This window comes from Trachypithecus francoisi, unplaced genomic scaffold (assembly GCF_009764315.1).
Source record: "Trachypithecus francoisi isolate TF-2019V2 unplaced genomic scaffold, Tfra_2.0 Lachesis_group6, whole genome shotgun sequence".
Taxonomy (NCBI): domain Eukaryota; kingdom Metazoa; phylum Chordata; class Mammalia; order Primates; family Cercopithecidae; genus Trachypithecus; species Trachypithecus francoisi.
The window spans coordinates 24,009,912-24,025,816 of NW_022681471.1; the positions used below are offsets into that span (position 1 = coordinate 24,009,912).

The 15,905-nt window shown below is 45.9% G+C and overlaps 1 protein-coding gene across 1 annotated transcript in view; it reads left to right on the plus strand.

The window, feature by feature from the left end:
- The first annotated feature begins 1,309 nt into the window (after nt 1–1,309).
- Nucleotides 1,310–15,905, plus strand: part of SMIM10 (small integral membrane protein 10) — a 35,201-nt gene continuing 20,605 nt past the window's right edge. The window contains exon 1 of the mRNA XM_033202003.1: nt 1,310–1,394. Within this exon, the coding sequence (XP_033057894.1) occupies nt 1,310–1,394 (85 nt within the window). The remainder of the gene's footprint in view (nt 1,395–15,905) is intronic.

A 15,905-nucleotide genomic window follows, 5' to 3' on the forward strand; every position in this document is an offset into this window, starting at 1 on the left:
TTACAGGCTTGAGCCACCGTGCCTGGCTAGGGCTTGCTTCTTCTAACCAACCATGGGCTGGCTTTGTCTGGTGACCTTGTCTGCCTGCTGTTTCACTGTTCCTGCTTCCATTTACCAATTCCAGTGGTGTAGCATGCTTTCAGCCCTTGGCTGGCTGACCAGCAAGAAGATGGACCTTACTTCAAGCAAAGGTGGCTTATAACAAGAAAAGAAACTGAAAGCTGAAACAATCTTTGGCTGCTGCAAAGAACAAATTTTATGTTTCTTCTTCTAATCTTGACAAATGACCTCTTGAAGAGATTCCATGCTACTTTCTCTTTCTCCCTGGATGGGACCTTAATGTAGCACAGTGAGACCCAAAGAGGAGCACATTTTCTATTACCAGTGCTCTAGGCTGTGGGGCTTTCAGCTGCTGCTGCCAAAATCTGGTTGTCTAAAATTCTTCCACTAAAGACTAAAAGATGATACAATTCCTTTAACCCAAGACTGGGACTTAGGGTTCTCAATCTCCACCTGGTTGTTTACCTGTTCTTTGCTACCTACCTGCGCTGACTTGGAAGCCTGCTGAGAAAGGCACAATGTGGTGCTTGGGGCATCTCCTGGATCCCAAGGCCGTCAGGCAATTGCCATGTATTCAGAGGGAAGTTTTATTTATTTATTTATTATTTTTTGTCATCTGCAACTCAGGAGCTGGGCCTCTGCTACGGGCACTTACAAATGATGTTTTCATGTTAAAAGACTTAACAATCTGATATTCAATATGGCTCATAGTGGAGCTCCAGCATTTCTCCCTCCCTCCTGGTTTGCCTACAGAGGTAGACTCAGAAGGAGATTGTGGTCTGCGTTTCCTGTTAGGAACATATTAGTGCCCATCTATTATTATAAGCCCCTTACTTCTTTTGTGAATTTAAAGTAGTACTGACAAGCCTGGATTGTGAAGTGGGCTTTGCTTGGTCCTTAGGATGCTAGCCTCGATTTTGCCATTGGGGAAGATCAGGTTTCAGTTTCCCACAGTATGCTGCTTTTTTTTTTTTTTTTTGACGGAGTCTCACTGTGTTGCCCAGGCTGGAGTGCAATGGCATGATCTCAGCTCACTGCAACCTCCACCTCCTGGGTTCAAGCAATTCTCCCTGCCTCAGCCTCTGGAGTAGCTGGGATTACAGACGACCACCACCATGATAGGCTAATTTTTGCATTTTTAGTAGAGATGGGGTTTCACCATGTTGGCCAGGATGGTCTCGAACTCCTGACCTCAGGTGACCCGCCCGCCTTGGTCTCCCAAAGTGCTGGGATTCAGGCATAAGCCACCATGCTCGACCAGTATGCAGCTCTTGTAGTGGCCTTCCTGAGTCCACTCTCACCTCTTGGTGTAGAAGTTACACTGCTGTGTCAGTGTAACTTCTGAGGTCAGTGTTTCCAAGTGAGATGAAGCCAGTGCTTTGAGCTGGGCTTCGAGCACAAGTGAGGAAACACCAATATTCTCACACTCTTTTTTTTGACATGGAGTTTTGCTCTTGTCGCCCAGGCTGGAGAGCAATGGCACGATCTCGGCTCATTGCAACCCCTGCCTCCCAGGTTCAAGTGTCTTCTGCCTTGGCCTCTCCAGTACTGGGATTACAGGCTCCCGCCCCCACCGGCTATTGTTTTTTGTTGTTTGTTTGTTTTTTGTATTTTTAGTAGAGACAGGGTTTCCCATGTTGGCCAGGCTGGTCTCGAACTCCTGACCTCAGGTGATCCACCCACCTCGGCCTCCCAAAATGTTAGGATTACAGGCATGAGCCACTGTGCTTGTCGGTCCCAATTGTTGTTTCCAGAAAATCTTATTTCGTTTTATTTATGGAATGCATGTCTTTTGTGTTAAGAAACCAAAGAGAGGCCGGGCGCGGTGGCTCAAGCCTGTAATCCCAGCACTTTGGGAGGCCGAGACGGGCGGATCACGAGGTCAGGAGATCGAGACCATCCTGGCTAATACGGTGAAACCCCGTCTCTACTAAAATACAAAAACTAGCCGGGCGAGGTGGCGGGCGCCTGTAGTCCCAGCTACTTGGGAGGCTGAGGCAGGAGAATGGCGGAAACCCAGGAGGCGGAGCTTGCAGTGAGCTGAGATCTGGCCATGCACTCCAGTCCGGGCGCGACAGAGCGGACTCCGCCTCAAAAAAAAAAAAAAAAAAAAAAAAAAAGAAACCAAAGAGAAATAAAGAACACTTATTATATACATATATATTTTTTCTATATAATTCCCTATAGATTCACCTAATGTTTTATCAATTAAACGAGAAGAGAATTACTTTTTAACCTAAAGGGTATTGAGTGCGGGTTAAAAATGTCAATAAAAAGTGGGTTGCAGGCTGGGCACAGTGGTTCACACCTGTATCCCAGTACTCTGGGAGGCAGAGGCAGGAGGACTGTTTGAGGCCAAAAGTTTGAGACCAGCCTGGGGAACATAGCCAGACCTCTTATCTCCAAAAACCTTATTTATTTTTTATTTTATTTTTATTATTATTATTTTTTTGAGACAGAGTCTAGCTCTGTCACCCAGGCCGGTGTGTAATGGCATGATCTTGCACTGTGACCTCCGTCCCGGATTCAAGTGATACTCCTGCCTCAGCCTCCTGAGTAACTGGAATTACCGGCACCCACCACTGCTCCCGGCTAACTTTTGTGTTTTTAGTAGAGACGGGATTTTGCCATATTGGCCAGGCTGGTCTTTAACTCCTAACCTCAAGTGATCTGTCTGCCTCAGCCACCCAAAGTGCTGGGATTACAGGCGTGAGCCACTGTGCCCGGTGCCAGAAAGCTTTTTTAAAAAAATGTTTAAAAATAAAAATTATACCCACTGTACTCCAGCCTGGGTGACAGAGTGAGACCATGTCTCAAAAACAAAAACAAAACACCTTTTTAATTTAATTGTAGATTCACATGCAGTTGTAAGAAATGAAACAGAGAGATCCCACATACCGTACTTCACAAATTACCCCCATGGTCACATCTTGTGTCCCTACAGGACACTGTGTCACAACCAATAAAAATGACATTGGTACAATCCATTGACCTTATTTGATTTCATCAGTTTTATGTGTGCAATGTGTGTATATGTAATCCTATGCAGTTTTATCACATGTAGATACATGTGACCACCACCGCAGTCAGGAAACAGAACAGTTCCATCACAAAGATCCCTTGTGGTAACTTTTTTTTTTTTTGACAGGGCCTCACTCTGTCATCCAGGCTGGAGTGCAGTGGTGTGATCTCAGTTTGCTGCAGCCTCTGCCTCCTGGGCTCAAGCGATTCTCCAGCATCAGCCTCCCAAGTAGCTGGGACTACAGGTGCACACCACCATGGCTAGGTAATTTTTGTATTTTTTGTAGAGATGTGGTTTCACCATGTTGCCCGGGCTGGTCTCGAACTCCTTAGCCTCCCAAAGGGCTGGCATTACAAGCATGAGCCAACATGCTGGCTGATTGTGCTAACCTTTTATAGCAACAGCCATCCCCCTCCCTTCTCCAGCATCCTTAAGCCCTGGCAACCACAACCCTGTTCTCATCTCTATAATTTGTCATTTCAGGACTATTATGTAATGGAATTGTACAGTATGTAACCTTTTGAGATTGCCTTTTTTTCACTCAATGTAATTCCCTGGAGAGTAATTTGAGTTTTTTTTTTTTTTTGAGGCAGAGTCTCGCTCTGTCGCCCGGGCTGGAGTGCAGTGGTGCGATCTCAGCTCACGCAAGCTCCGCCTCCTGGCTTCACGCCATTCTCCTGCCTCACCTCCCGAGTAGCTGGGACTACAGCCCCGCCACCTCCCCGGCTATTTTTTGTATTTTTAGTAGAGACGGGGTTTCACCATGTTAGCCAGGATGGTCTCGATCTCCTGACCTCGTGATCCCCCGTCTTGGCCTCCCAAAGTGCTGGGATTACAGCTTGAGCCCCCGCGCCCGGCCTGAGTTGTTTTATATGCCAAAATTCTTTCCTTTTTATTACTGAGTAGTATTCCATGGATGTGTGTACCATGGTTTGTTTCACCATTAAAAACTGAAAGACATTTTGGTTGCTTCCAATTTTGGGCTGTCATGAATAAATCTGTTAGTTCATTTTCCTTCTTTAAAAGTTGACTTGGCCGGGCGTGGTGGCTCACGCCTGTAATCCCAGCACTTTGGGAGGCCGAGACGGGTGGATCACGAGATCAGAGATCGAGACCATCCTGGCTGACACGGGAACCCCGTCTCTACTAAAAATCAGAAAATTAGCCGGGTGCGGTGGCGGGCCCTGTAGTCCCAGCAGCTCTGGAGGCTGAGGCAGGAGAAGGCGTGAACTCGGGAAGTGGAGCTTGCAGTGAGCTGAGATCGCGCCACTGCACTTCAGCCTGGGCGGCAGAGCGAGACTCCGTCTCAAAAAAAAAAAAAAAGTTGACTTATTGTCTACATCAGTGATCTTTATACTTGAGTCCATGAACTCCTAAAGAGTCCATTAACACCTAAAATTCTATTCAAACTTGTTTTTCTTTGAAGAGGGTCCATTGCTTTAGGTGGAGAGACTCTTACTCCAGTACTCACGTTTCCATAGAGGAGAGGTGACTTCAGTACTCTCTAGAGGGCACATTTCTTTTTAATTTTAATTTTAATTTATTATTATTTTTTGAGAAAGAGTCTCGCTCTGTCACCCAGGATGGAGTCTGGTGGTACATCTCGGCTCACTGCAACCTCTGTCTCCTGGGTTCAAGTGATTCTCCTGCCTCAGCCTCCTGAGTAGCTTGGATTACAGGCACCCACCTCCATGCCTGGCTAATTTTTGCATTTTTAGTAGAGATGGAGTTTCACCATGTTGGCCAGGCTGGTCTCGAACTCCCGACTTTAGGTAATCCACCTGCCTCGGCCTCTCAAAGTGCTGGGTCTACAGGCGTGAGCCACCGTGCCTGGCCTAGGAGGCACATTTCTACTCCCTCTCTACCGTTTGCTTCTCCCCACAGGAGGAGGAGTAACTAATACTTATGATGGTCTGCCTTTCATTGGTCCCAATTCTGGGCCAGGTTAATATGTTCAAGGTCACTGCAATAATGATCTGACCTCTTGCTCCATTTGTCTGTACAAATGGCAAATATTCTGTTTCCTGCTTCTGTGACCAGGTCATGGCTTCTCCTGCCTGTGGCTGGATGGTTAATTCTGTCTAAATTAGGAGGAAGAAGTAGGAAGTCCATTTTGGCCTTGGGGCTCTTCTACGTTCTCCAATACAGCATTAATATTAGCAAAGCTCATACTTTAACTCCTATCTCATTCTGTATATATTTCTTTTTTTTTAAAATGTAATACTGTTTATTTAACTTCAAAAACACTTCAGCATTCTAAACATACAAAAGGATAACACAATAACCATATAGTTAACACCACCTTCCAAAAAAAAAAAAAAAAAAAAGCCAACAACATCATTAGTGCCTTGCCACACCACAGCAAAGTGCACAGAGTAAGGAGAACACCAGAGTACCTTTTCATTTTAAAAATGTTTGGAAATAGTACAACTTTGATACAGTTTCAGGGTGTTCTGGACACCCATAGCCACATCATGTAAACCACTGACAATCTCTAGAGCACTTTGAGAGACTACAATATGATGGTGATCACATTTTGCAGTTAGGCCTAATGAGGGCAACAGACACTTCTCAAATAAGAGATGTGTCAATTACTGCGCTCCAGGCAGCGCCTGTAATCCTCCCACTTTGGGAGGCTGAGGTGGACAGATCACCTGAGGTCAGGAGTTCAAGACCAGCCCGGCCGATGTGGTGAAACCCCATCTCTACTAAAAATACAAAAATTAGCCAGGCATAGTGGCGCATGCTCGTAATCCCCAGCTACTCGTGAGGCTGAGGCAGGAGAATTGCTTGAACCTAGGAGGCAGAGGTTGCAGTGAGCCGAGATTGCGCCATTGCATTCCAGCTTGGGCGAAAGAGCAAGACTCTGTCTCAAAAATAAACAAAAACAAAAACAAAAAATTATGGCGCTCCCCTACTCTAAGGTATTCACAAGGAGACAGAAAACAGTTTTTTAATTCATCTTCCTTGTCCTCCTCCTCCTCTTCTTCCTCCTCGTCGTCTTCATCTTCCTCTTCCACCTTATCTGAGCAACTTCAGCAGGACTCTTTGAGCCATCAAACTTCCGTTTTGACTTATACTCAGCAACATCCTTCTCATACTCCTCTTTCAGTTTGGCCGCCTTAATGATGTAAGGCTGCTTCTCACTGTCATTTAAGTTATTCTACATCTCACCCAGCTTTTTTGTCACGTCTCCAATAGAGATGCCAGGGTTTATGATTTTATCTTGGGTGGAATTCTGAACAGAACAGGAAGAATCCAGATGGTGGCCTTTTGAAGGTATTAGAATCCTTCTTCTTCTTGCCTCCCTTAGCTGGTCCATATCCTCATTTCCTGATCATAGTGTACTTATCCGCCTTTGCCGTTCATCAAATTTAGACTTCTTTTTCCTGGACGTTGTCTTCCACCTCCTGGAGCCTTTTTGGAAAATTCTGCAAAATTGACAGGGACCTCTGGGTATTTCTTCTTATGTTCTTCTCTGCACATCTGCACAAAGAAGCATAAGCAGACACCTTGCCCTTTAGTTTCTTGGGGTTGCCTTTAGCCGTCCTGACTGTATTGGCTCACTAGTCTGGGCAGTGCAGGGCATGACACGCAGCTCCGCTCCCCAGCCTCATGCTAGCTGCCTCCAGGAGAGCCGCCTCTTCCTTCCTTCCTCTTCCTTTCCTTTCCTTCCTTTCCTTTCCTTTCCTTTCCTTTCTCCTTTCCTTCCCTTCCTTCCCTTCCCTTCCCTCCATTCCCTTCCCTTCCCTTCCCGTTCCCCCCCGTCCCGTCCCGTCTCCTCTCCTCCTCTCTCCTCTCCTCTCCTCTCCTCCTCTCTCTCCTTCTTTCTTTTTTTTTTCCGGAGTCTCGCTCTTGTCTCCCAGGCCAGTGGCACGATCTCAGCTTACTGCAACCTCCGTCCCCCAGGTTCAAGCAATTCTCCTGCCTCAGCCTTCTGATAGCTGGGACTACAGGAGTGTGCCACCATGCCAGGTTAATTTTGTATTTTTGTAAAGACAGGGTTTCACCATGTTGGCCAGCCTGGTTTCGAACTCCTGACCTCGTGATCCGGCCACCTCTGCCTCCCAAAGTTCTGGGATTACAGGCGTGAGCCTCCACACCTGGCCCTCCTGTATATATTTCTTTATTGGCTCAGATTCCATAGGGAAGGTGATTGTTTAGCACCCTTGATCCCTTTCCCTATTATGTACATAGCTTTAAGTTGAAGAGGATCCCATCACACCACATGCGTGCGTGCACACACACACACACACCTTTACCTTAAGGACCTATACCTATAGGGTATAGTCCACAACTCTTTTTTTTTTTTTTTTTTTTTGAGACGGAGTCTCGCTCTGTCGCCCAGGCTGGAGTGCAGTGGCCGGATCTCAGCTCACTGCAAGCTCCGCCTCCGGGTTTAGGCCATTCTCCTGCCTCAGCCTCCCGAGTAGCTGGGACTACAGGCGCCCGCCACCTCGCCCGGCTAGTTTTTTGTATTTTTTAGTAGAGACGGGGTTTCACAGTGTTAGCCAGGATGGTCTCGATCTCCTGACCTCGTGATCCGCCCACAACTCTTTATCTGGGATTCACGTTCTTCTCAAACCTGCCTCTCCATACTTATCTCCTACTGTCTCCCCCTGAAACAAACCCTCTGTTTCAGTCACACCACTTCATCCAATTATATTCCAGCCACTGGATCTCTGCTTAGCCGTTTCTTCTCCCTGAGAAGCTCTTCCCACTGCTCCCTGCCAGTCCAAATCCTACCCCTATTTCAAAGCCGAGGTCGTCTTTCTCTGTGAAAACTCTCCTGGACATTTGTGCACAGAGTAAATTTATTATTACCTGTAGCATAAATTAGGGTTAACGTTTCTCTTTCTTTGTCTATACATCTATTCTCCCCAGCTAGATTTGTGAGTCCCTGGAGAGCATGGGTCCATTTTCTCTCTTTGTTCCCTCAAAACTTAAGCATGAGTTAGAATCTCAACAAATAGGTGTGGCTAGAATTTATCTTCTATTTCCCATTTCAGAGCACCAGTTTCCTGAGCTAGTGGTTTTAAGGGTATGAAATTGCTCTTCAGCCACCATTATAATAGCAATAGATTATCATTAAAAAGACTTTAACAGCTTCCATTTATTACACATTTACTCTGCCAGTCACCACACTTTACCTGGATTAACTCATAGACTCCTCATACTGACACTTTTAGAGATTCAGAATGCTTAGGTGATTTATTCAAGGTCCATCAGCCCATATGTGCAGAACAGAAACCTCTTCTTCTACAATAGAAAACAATAATCTTGGCCGGGTGCCGTAGCTCATGCCTGTAATCCCAGCACTTTGGGAGGCTGAGGCGGGTGGATCACGAGGTCAAGAGTTCGAGACCAGCCTGGCCAATATGGTGAAACCCCGTGTCTACTAAAAATACAAAAATTAGGCCGGGCGCGGTGGCTCAAGCCTGTAATCCCAGCACTTTGGAGGCCGAGATGGGCGGATCACGAGGTCAGGAGATCGAGACCATCCTGGCTAACACGGTGAAACCCCGTCTCTACTAAAAAAATACAAAAAATTAGCCAGGCGAGATGGCGGGCGCCTGTAGTCCCACTACTCGGGAGGCTGAGGCGAGAGAATGGCGTAAACCCGGGAGGCGGAGCTTGCAGTGAGCTGAGATCTGGCCACTGCACTCCAGCCTGGGCGACAGAGCGAGACTCCGTCTCAACACAACAACAACAACAACAACAAAAAAGGCCGGGCACGGTGGCTCACACCTGTAATCCCAGCACTTTGGGAGGCCGAAGTGGGCAGATCACGAGGTCAGGAGATCAAGACCATCCTGGCTAACACGGTGAAACCCCGTCTCTACTAAAAATACAAAAAATTAGCAGGGCGTGGTGGCAGGTGCCTGTAGTCCCAGCTACTCGGGAGGCTGAGGCAGAAGAATGGCGTGAACCCAGGAGGCAGAGCTTGCAGTGAGCCGAGATCGCGCCACTGTACTCCAGCCTGGGCAACAGAGCGAAACTCCGTCTCAAAAAAAAAAAAAAAAAGAAAGAAAACAATAATCTTATACAGATGTTTACTGTAGCTCTAGCAAGGGCAAACAAATCTCTGCCCTCAGCTTCTTGCTAAGTATCTGCATAGGTTATGACTTACTAAAGTACCTACAGGAATTCCATTAATGCTAAAATTCCTTTCTTAAGAACATTCATAGAATGAATAGCAACATTCCGCATTCATTCATGAAGATTTAAAAACTAGTAGCAACACCATTCTTTAATCCAGTCCAATTTCACAGGTGCTATCAAAGCAATGCTAAGATTGTCTCCTAGCAATCTTAACTTGATTACCTCTTTAAAGACCGTATCCCCATACAGTCATATCCGGAGGTCCTGGGGGGTTAGGACTTCAACATAGGAATTTTGGGAGGAAACAACTCAGCCCATTCCATGGCAGCCCAGTATGGTGATTACTTCAGTCTTGCCTAAGTCAGTTAAATATCATCATTTGGCTTCTGTATTCTGGAATCCTATAATCTGCACTGATACTGGGAGGCCCAGTTGCACCACAGCATCTCTTAACTGTCTCTCTGGTCTGCAGAAGACAACCACTATTGATTTCAAAAAAGCTGTTGTGTCTGCTTACCACTGCACTCCTGGTGAGGGAAAGTCTTCTCAGCCTTCCCAGGGAACATGGTCAGGAGGTAGCTTGATATGGTTTGGATCCATGGTCTAACAGATCTGGTCCCGCGTTGTAACTTTGTATTAGGTCATTCTCGCGTCGCTATAAAGAGATACCTGAGACTGAGTAATTTACAAAGAAAAGAGGTTTAATTGGTTCATGGTTCTGCAGGCTGTACAGGAAGCATGGCAGCATCTACTTGACCTCTGGGGAGGCTTCAGGAAGCTTACAATCATGGTGGAAGGCAAAGGGGGAGTAGGCACATCACATGCTCAGGCAGGAGCAAGAGAGAAAGCGGGGTGGTGGGTGCCACACGCTTTTAAACAACCAGATCTTGCAAGAACTCACTCACTATCACGGGAACAGCATCAAGGGGGATGGTGCTAAAGCATTCATGAGAAATCCACCACGATGATCCAATCACCTTCCACCTGGCCCACCTCCAACATTGGGGATTATAATTCATCATGAGATTTGGGCAGGGACACAGATCCAAACCATATCAAACTCCATTCTCACATTTCCACATACCTTATATTGTGAGCTTTATGATGCCTTCTCCAGTGTCAGCTCTGATATGCCCACTTCATTTATTATAGAACATTGTCCTCCCCACTCCCCCATTCCCTAGCTTCAAGGAGCAATCCTAGCAGCATATTAGTACTGGCACCATGTGTCCCTGCCAGGCCATTAAACCCTGAGTCACCGGAGGGTGCTCCTGTGACAGTGAGTTCTCCCCATTCCAATCTCATCTTTCTCCCCTTTGTCAAACCTAACTCTCCAGGCATCCTAAGGAAGGGACAGCCCGAGGCTGCTCCTCTAGGATATAACCACTTATCATACCAAAGGACAAGTACATCTTCCAGAAAGTTCTGCTTTGGGACAAAAGCCTGCAGTGGTATCTGCTCTGCAATCTCAGTGGATGACATTCTTTTCTCAGACTAAACGCAGTTAATGAACAAGCCACTAGGGGGCAAAGCTGCTTTAGTTTGGTAAATTTAAATTGCTGCTGCTTTTTTTTTTTTTTTTTTTTGAGACAGAGTCTCACTCTGTCGTCTGGGCTGGAGAGCAGTGGCACGATCTCGGCTCACTGCAACCTCCGCCTACGGGTTCAAGCGATTCTCCTGCTTTAGCCTCCCAAGTAGCTGCGATTACAGGTGACTGTCACCGCACCCGGCTATTTTTTGTGTTTTTTGTAGAGACGCAGTCTCACTGTGTTGCCTAGGCTGGTCTGGAACTCCCGGGCTGAAGCAATCCTCATGCCTGGACCTCCCGAAGTGCTGGGATAATAGGCATCAGTCACGGAGGCCGGCCCGAATTGCTTCTTTCTTATTACAAAAGTGTGGGCCGGGCGTGGTGGCTCACGCCTGTAATCCCAGCACTTTGGGAGGCGGAGGTGGGCAGATCACAAGGTCAAGAGATCAAGACCAGCCTGGCCAACATGGTGAAACCCCGTCTCTACTGAAAATACAAAAACTAGCTGGGCAAGGTGGCTCACGCCTGTAATCCCAGCACTTTGGGAGGCCGAGGCGGGCGGATCACCTGAGATTGAGAGTTCGAGACCAGCCTGACCAACATGGAGAAACGCCGACTCTACTAAAAATACAAAATTAGCTGGGCGTGGTGGTGGATGCCTGTAATTCCAGCTACTTGGCTAACTGAGTCAGGAGAATCGCTTGAACCTGGGAGGCGGAGGTTGTGGTGAGCCGAGATTGCGCCATTGCACTCCAGCCTGGGCAACAAGAGTGAAACTCCATCTCAAAACAACGACAACAACAACACTGGCTGGGCGTGGTGGCATGCATCTGTAGTCTCAGCCACTCGGGAGGCTGAGGCAGGAGAATCGCTTGAACCCCAGAGGTGGAGGTTGCAGTGAGTCGAGATGGTGCCACTGCACTCCCACCTGGCCACAGAGCAAGACTCTGCCTTTAAAAAAAAAAAAAAGTGTGGAATACAAGGAAAATAGAGAAATAGAGATAAACTAATAAAAGAAGATAAAAATCACCTGACATCCCATACCTCAGATAAACCTCAGGACTTTATGGCATTTTGTTTACATTATTTTCCCCCTCCACCTAAATGTAAATAAAACGAAATTTAATGTGGTATTTCTCTACATATTATCTGGTTTCTACTTTATAATAAAATCTTGTTTACTTGTCTACTTTGATCTCTTCTTGGCTTTTTATCTACTTTGATCTCTTCTTGGCTTTTTGACTAAGTGTAGTACTTGTCTACTTTGTAATAAAACCTTTCCAAGGTATTAAATATTCTTCTGTGGCATTTTCTTTCTTTCTTTCTGTCTTTCTTTCTGTCTTTCTCTTTCTTTCTCTTTCTTTCTTTCTCTTTCTTTCTTTTTTCTTTCTTTCTCTCTTTCTTCTTTCTCTCTCTCTCCTTTCTTTCTCTCTGTTTCCTTTCTCTCTCTCTCTCTCTCTCTCTTTCTTTCTGTCTCACTCTGTCCCCCCAGGTTGGAGTGCAGTGGTGCAATCTTGGCTCACTGCAAGCTCCACCTCCCGGGTTCACGCCATTCTCCTGCCCTCAGCCTCCCAAGTAGCTGGGACTACAGGCATTCGCCACCATGCCCAGCTAATGTTGTTTTTTTTTTTTAGTAGAGACGGGGGTTTCACTGTGTTAGCCAGGATGGTCTTGATCTCCTGACCTCGTGATCTGCCCACCTCAGCCTCCCAAAGCGTTGGGATTACAGGCGTGAGCCACCATGCCTGGCCTCTTTCTTTCCTTTTATTTTATTATTATTTTTTGAGACAGAGTCTCGCTCTGACATCCAGGCTGGAGTGCAATGGCACGATCTCAGCTCACTGCAACCTTCGCCTCCCAGGTTCAAGCGATTCTCCTGCCTCAGCCTCCTGAGTCGCTGGGATTACAGGTGCCCACCATCATGCCCGGCTCATTTTTGTATTTTTAATGGAGATGAGAGTTCACCATGTTGGTCAGGCTGGTCTCCAACTCCTAACCTCGTGATCCACCCACCTCGGACTCCCAAAGTGCTGGGATTACAGGCATGAGCCACAGTGCCTGGCTGTGACATATCTTTCTAATGTTTAATTATTATAAAAAACATGGACAATATAATTATCATGATTAATTTTTTTGCACATCATTGATGAACTCCTTGGCTTAGCTTCTCAATAACTAAAAGAGGAATTGCTGGCTCAAAGGCAATGTAATCCTTTTAGGTTTGGGACATATATTGCCAAGCTATTTTCCAGAAAGGGGGTGACAACTACAGTCTCGCTAGCATCCTGAGAGAATGCTGCTATGACTCTGTCATTGGCAACACTGCTCATATCTTTTGAAATTTTTGCCAATTTGACAGGTAACATATTGCATTGTGGTTGTTTTTAATTGTACCTCTTCAAAAATCAATGTAAAAGAAATATGTATCGAGCATGGATTATTTGTCATGCACTGTGCTAATTCCTGGGAATCCAGGAGGTAGTAATGCAGATATTGTTCTTGCTATCTTTAATCTCACATTCTAGAAAGATGAGAGATGAGGGCATGCCAGAAACAAAGTAAACTGATACACAAGTAGTTATGGATTGGAGGAAGCGTCATAGAGGAAAGAAACAGGGTAGTGTACCACAGATAGTAAGCGACATGCTCATTGGCTTCTGATAATTTCAACAATTCTATCCTTTATGCTCATCAGCTACCATGTTTCTTCTTTTGTGAAATAGGGAGAAATAGAGGCGTGGGTAAAGGGAGGCTGACAGGAAGTTTGCTGCCATAAAGATGATGTTTTACATTTAGTAAAGGGCACTCCTACACCATTCTCTCTGGGGTGGCAACTCTGAAATGCTGAGGTGGCCTTGTACTAGTAGGAGATCTGTTCCTTATCCCACCACACAAAAGCAGATACCAGTACAGCAGACCCAGTATGGATTCTTTTCTTTTCTTTTCTTTCTTTCTTCTCTTTCTCTTTTCTTTCTTTCTTTCTTTCTTTCTTTCTTTCTTTCTCTTTTTCTTTCTTCTTTTCTTTCTCTCTCTCTCTTTCTTTCTTCTCTCTCTCTCTCTCTCTCACACACACACACACACACACACAGAGCATACACCAAGGTAAGTAATTGTTCCTGATGGGATTAGACAGAAATGATCACTCCAAGTCCCTAAGCAGAAGCCCTGAAACCCCCTTCCATCCTTACACGAACCCATAGGTGGGAAGCTTCAAGCCTCACAATATGGGATTTAAAATACAATGTGTATTTTTATCGTAGGAAATTTGTTGAGGAAGGCCTACAGCCTCCAAAATACCTCTGTCAAAAGTCCTGTCCCTGCTCTTTCTTGAATACCTAAGTATCTGAGAGATAAAGTGAGTTCTGGAGAGTGAATTACACCTTCTAGACAGAGCTTGCAACATTAATTACATTTAGGATTGCATCTGTCATTTATAGACTTGCACTGGGTCTGGAATTGTTGACTGAGGAGAGCATGCTTTTCACACCTAATTTTTTTTTAAATTGCTGCATAACAACCTCATAGCAACAACAAGGAAAATGCATGAGAGAAAAAATGACCTCAATCCCCCCGCATTAATGCATCAAGTGCATTTATTTTTCCTCACCTCTTTTTTTGTGGAACATGCCTTCTTTATGCCATTTGAATGACACAGTAGTTTCTAGAAGATCCGTATACTTATTACTATTGCTGGTAGACCACGAGGCTTCAGTGGGATATGACACCAACACCAGCCCACAAGCCACAGCAGATGGGGTCTCGTGGGCCAAGATGAATAGAGCTGCCTCTCGTGGGATGTGAGGTCCAAGGTGTGGTTCAGGAAGGGCAGAGCCTGGGCAAACCACCTTGGGTACCCTTACCTGCCTTTCGGCCCGGTCTACTTGCTAATGCTCTTATATAATGGAGTTATGGTGAGTGTGAACACACAAGAGAGTTTGACAAGGAGCCAGAATTCAGAAAATGGCAATGGGCAGCTTGGAAGATGTGTGTTGGAGAGGGCACAGACCCACCTCTGTATCCTGCTTCCCTGCGGGTGGCTTGTAGACTGTTTGAACGTGGGGTTCAGTAGCTTTTCTCTGCCTCCTGGAAAACAGTCCCTGACCAGCTGCCAGCAATGCAGTGCCCTAGGGAGCCAGGGCCTAGAGCAACTGATCTTGTGTGTCAGATCCAGATGGTAACTCAGTGTTTACCAGGAGAGCTTTGCAGGTGGGTTGTAGGATGGGGAGGTACGGGACCTGCCTGGCCTCACCTACTGCTCAGTAGTTCTGGTTGTGGTATGGTTCACAGGCCTCTATATGTTTCGTGCTTCCAGAAAAAATTAGGCTTTCAGCCTTCTCCGTATGGGTTTAAAGAGAATGACAGTGAAAGCTTCAAAACCTTCTTGAATAGTCTCAGAACTCCCAAAATGTTTCTTCTACCACATTCTATAGGTTGAAGCAAGTTACAGTCCAGCCCAGATTCATGCGGGTAGAGAAACAAACTCCATCTCTTGAAGGAAGGAGTGGCAAAGTCACAGTGCAAAGGACTGAGCATCCAGGGATGGGAGGAAATGCTGTGGCCTTTATTGCAATCAGTCTACCAGTCTACCTGGAATCAGTATTTTACCACTTCAAGTGCCAGAGAATTGTTCTGGAGTACTAAGCCATTTAAGGACTCACTACTCCTTCTCTATCCATTTTAAATGACATACAGATGTTTTCCTCTGGCAATGGTTGCTTGTCGTGCTTAATAACTGATTCTCATGGTTAAATGGTAAGTCTGAGAAACAGGCCACGAGAAACATGGGCTGGGAATTGAGCAGTACCATTAGTCATACATAAATATGTTCATTAGTGTTCTTGCTTTCAGACAACAGAATCCACTCTTAACTAGTTTAAATTAGGAGACACTTATTACAGGGTATTAGGTATGATACAGAATCTGTGGAACAACTAATGGAACAAACTGGAGGCTGGACTTTCTAGGCCGACTCTGATAGAGTTGCCAGGGAGAGCTCACAACCATGCTTTTTCTGCTACTACCACAGGAAGTTGCTGCTATGAGCCTTGCTCCCAGAATCTGACTCTGCTGCTGCACACCAAGAAAGTGGATGCCCCTGTGGCCTGCCTCTGTCCATATTTAACTTAGTTTCAAATCAAAGCCTAGCACACTTGCATCTGATTGGTAGAACCTAAGTCATAGGTCTACACCTTA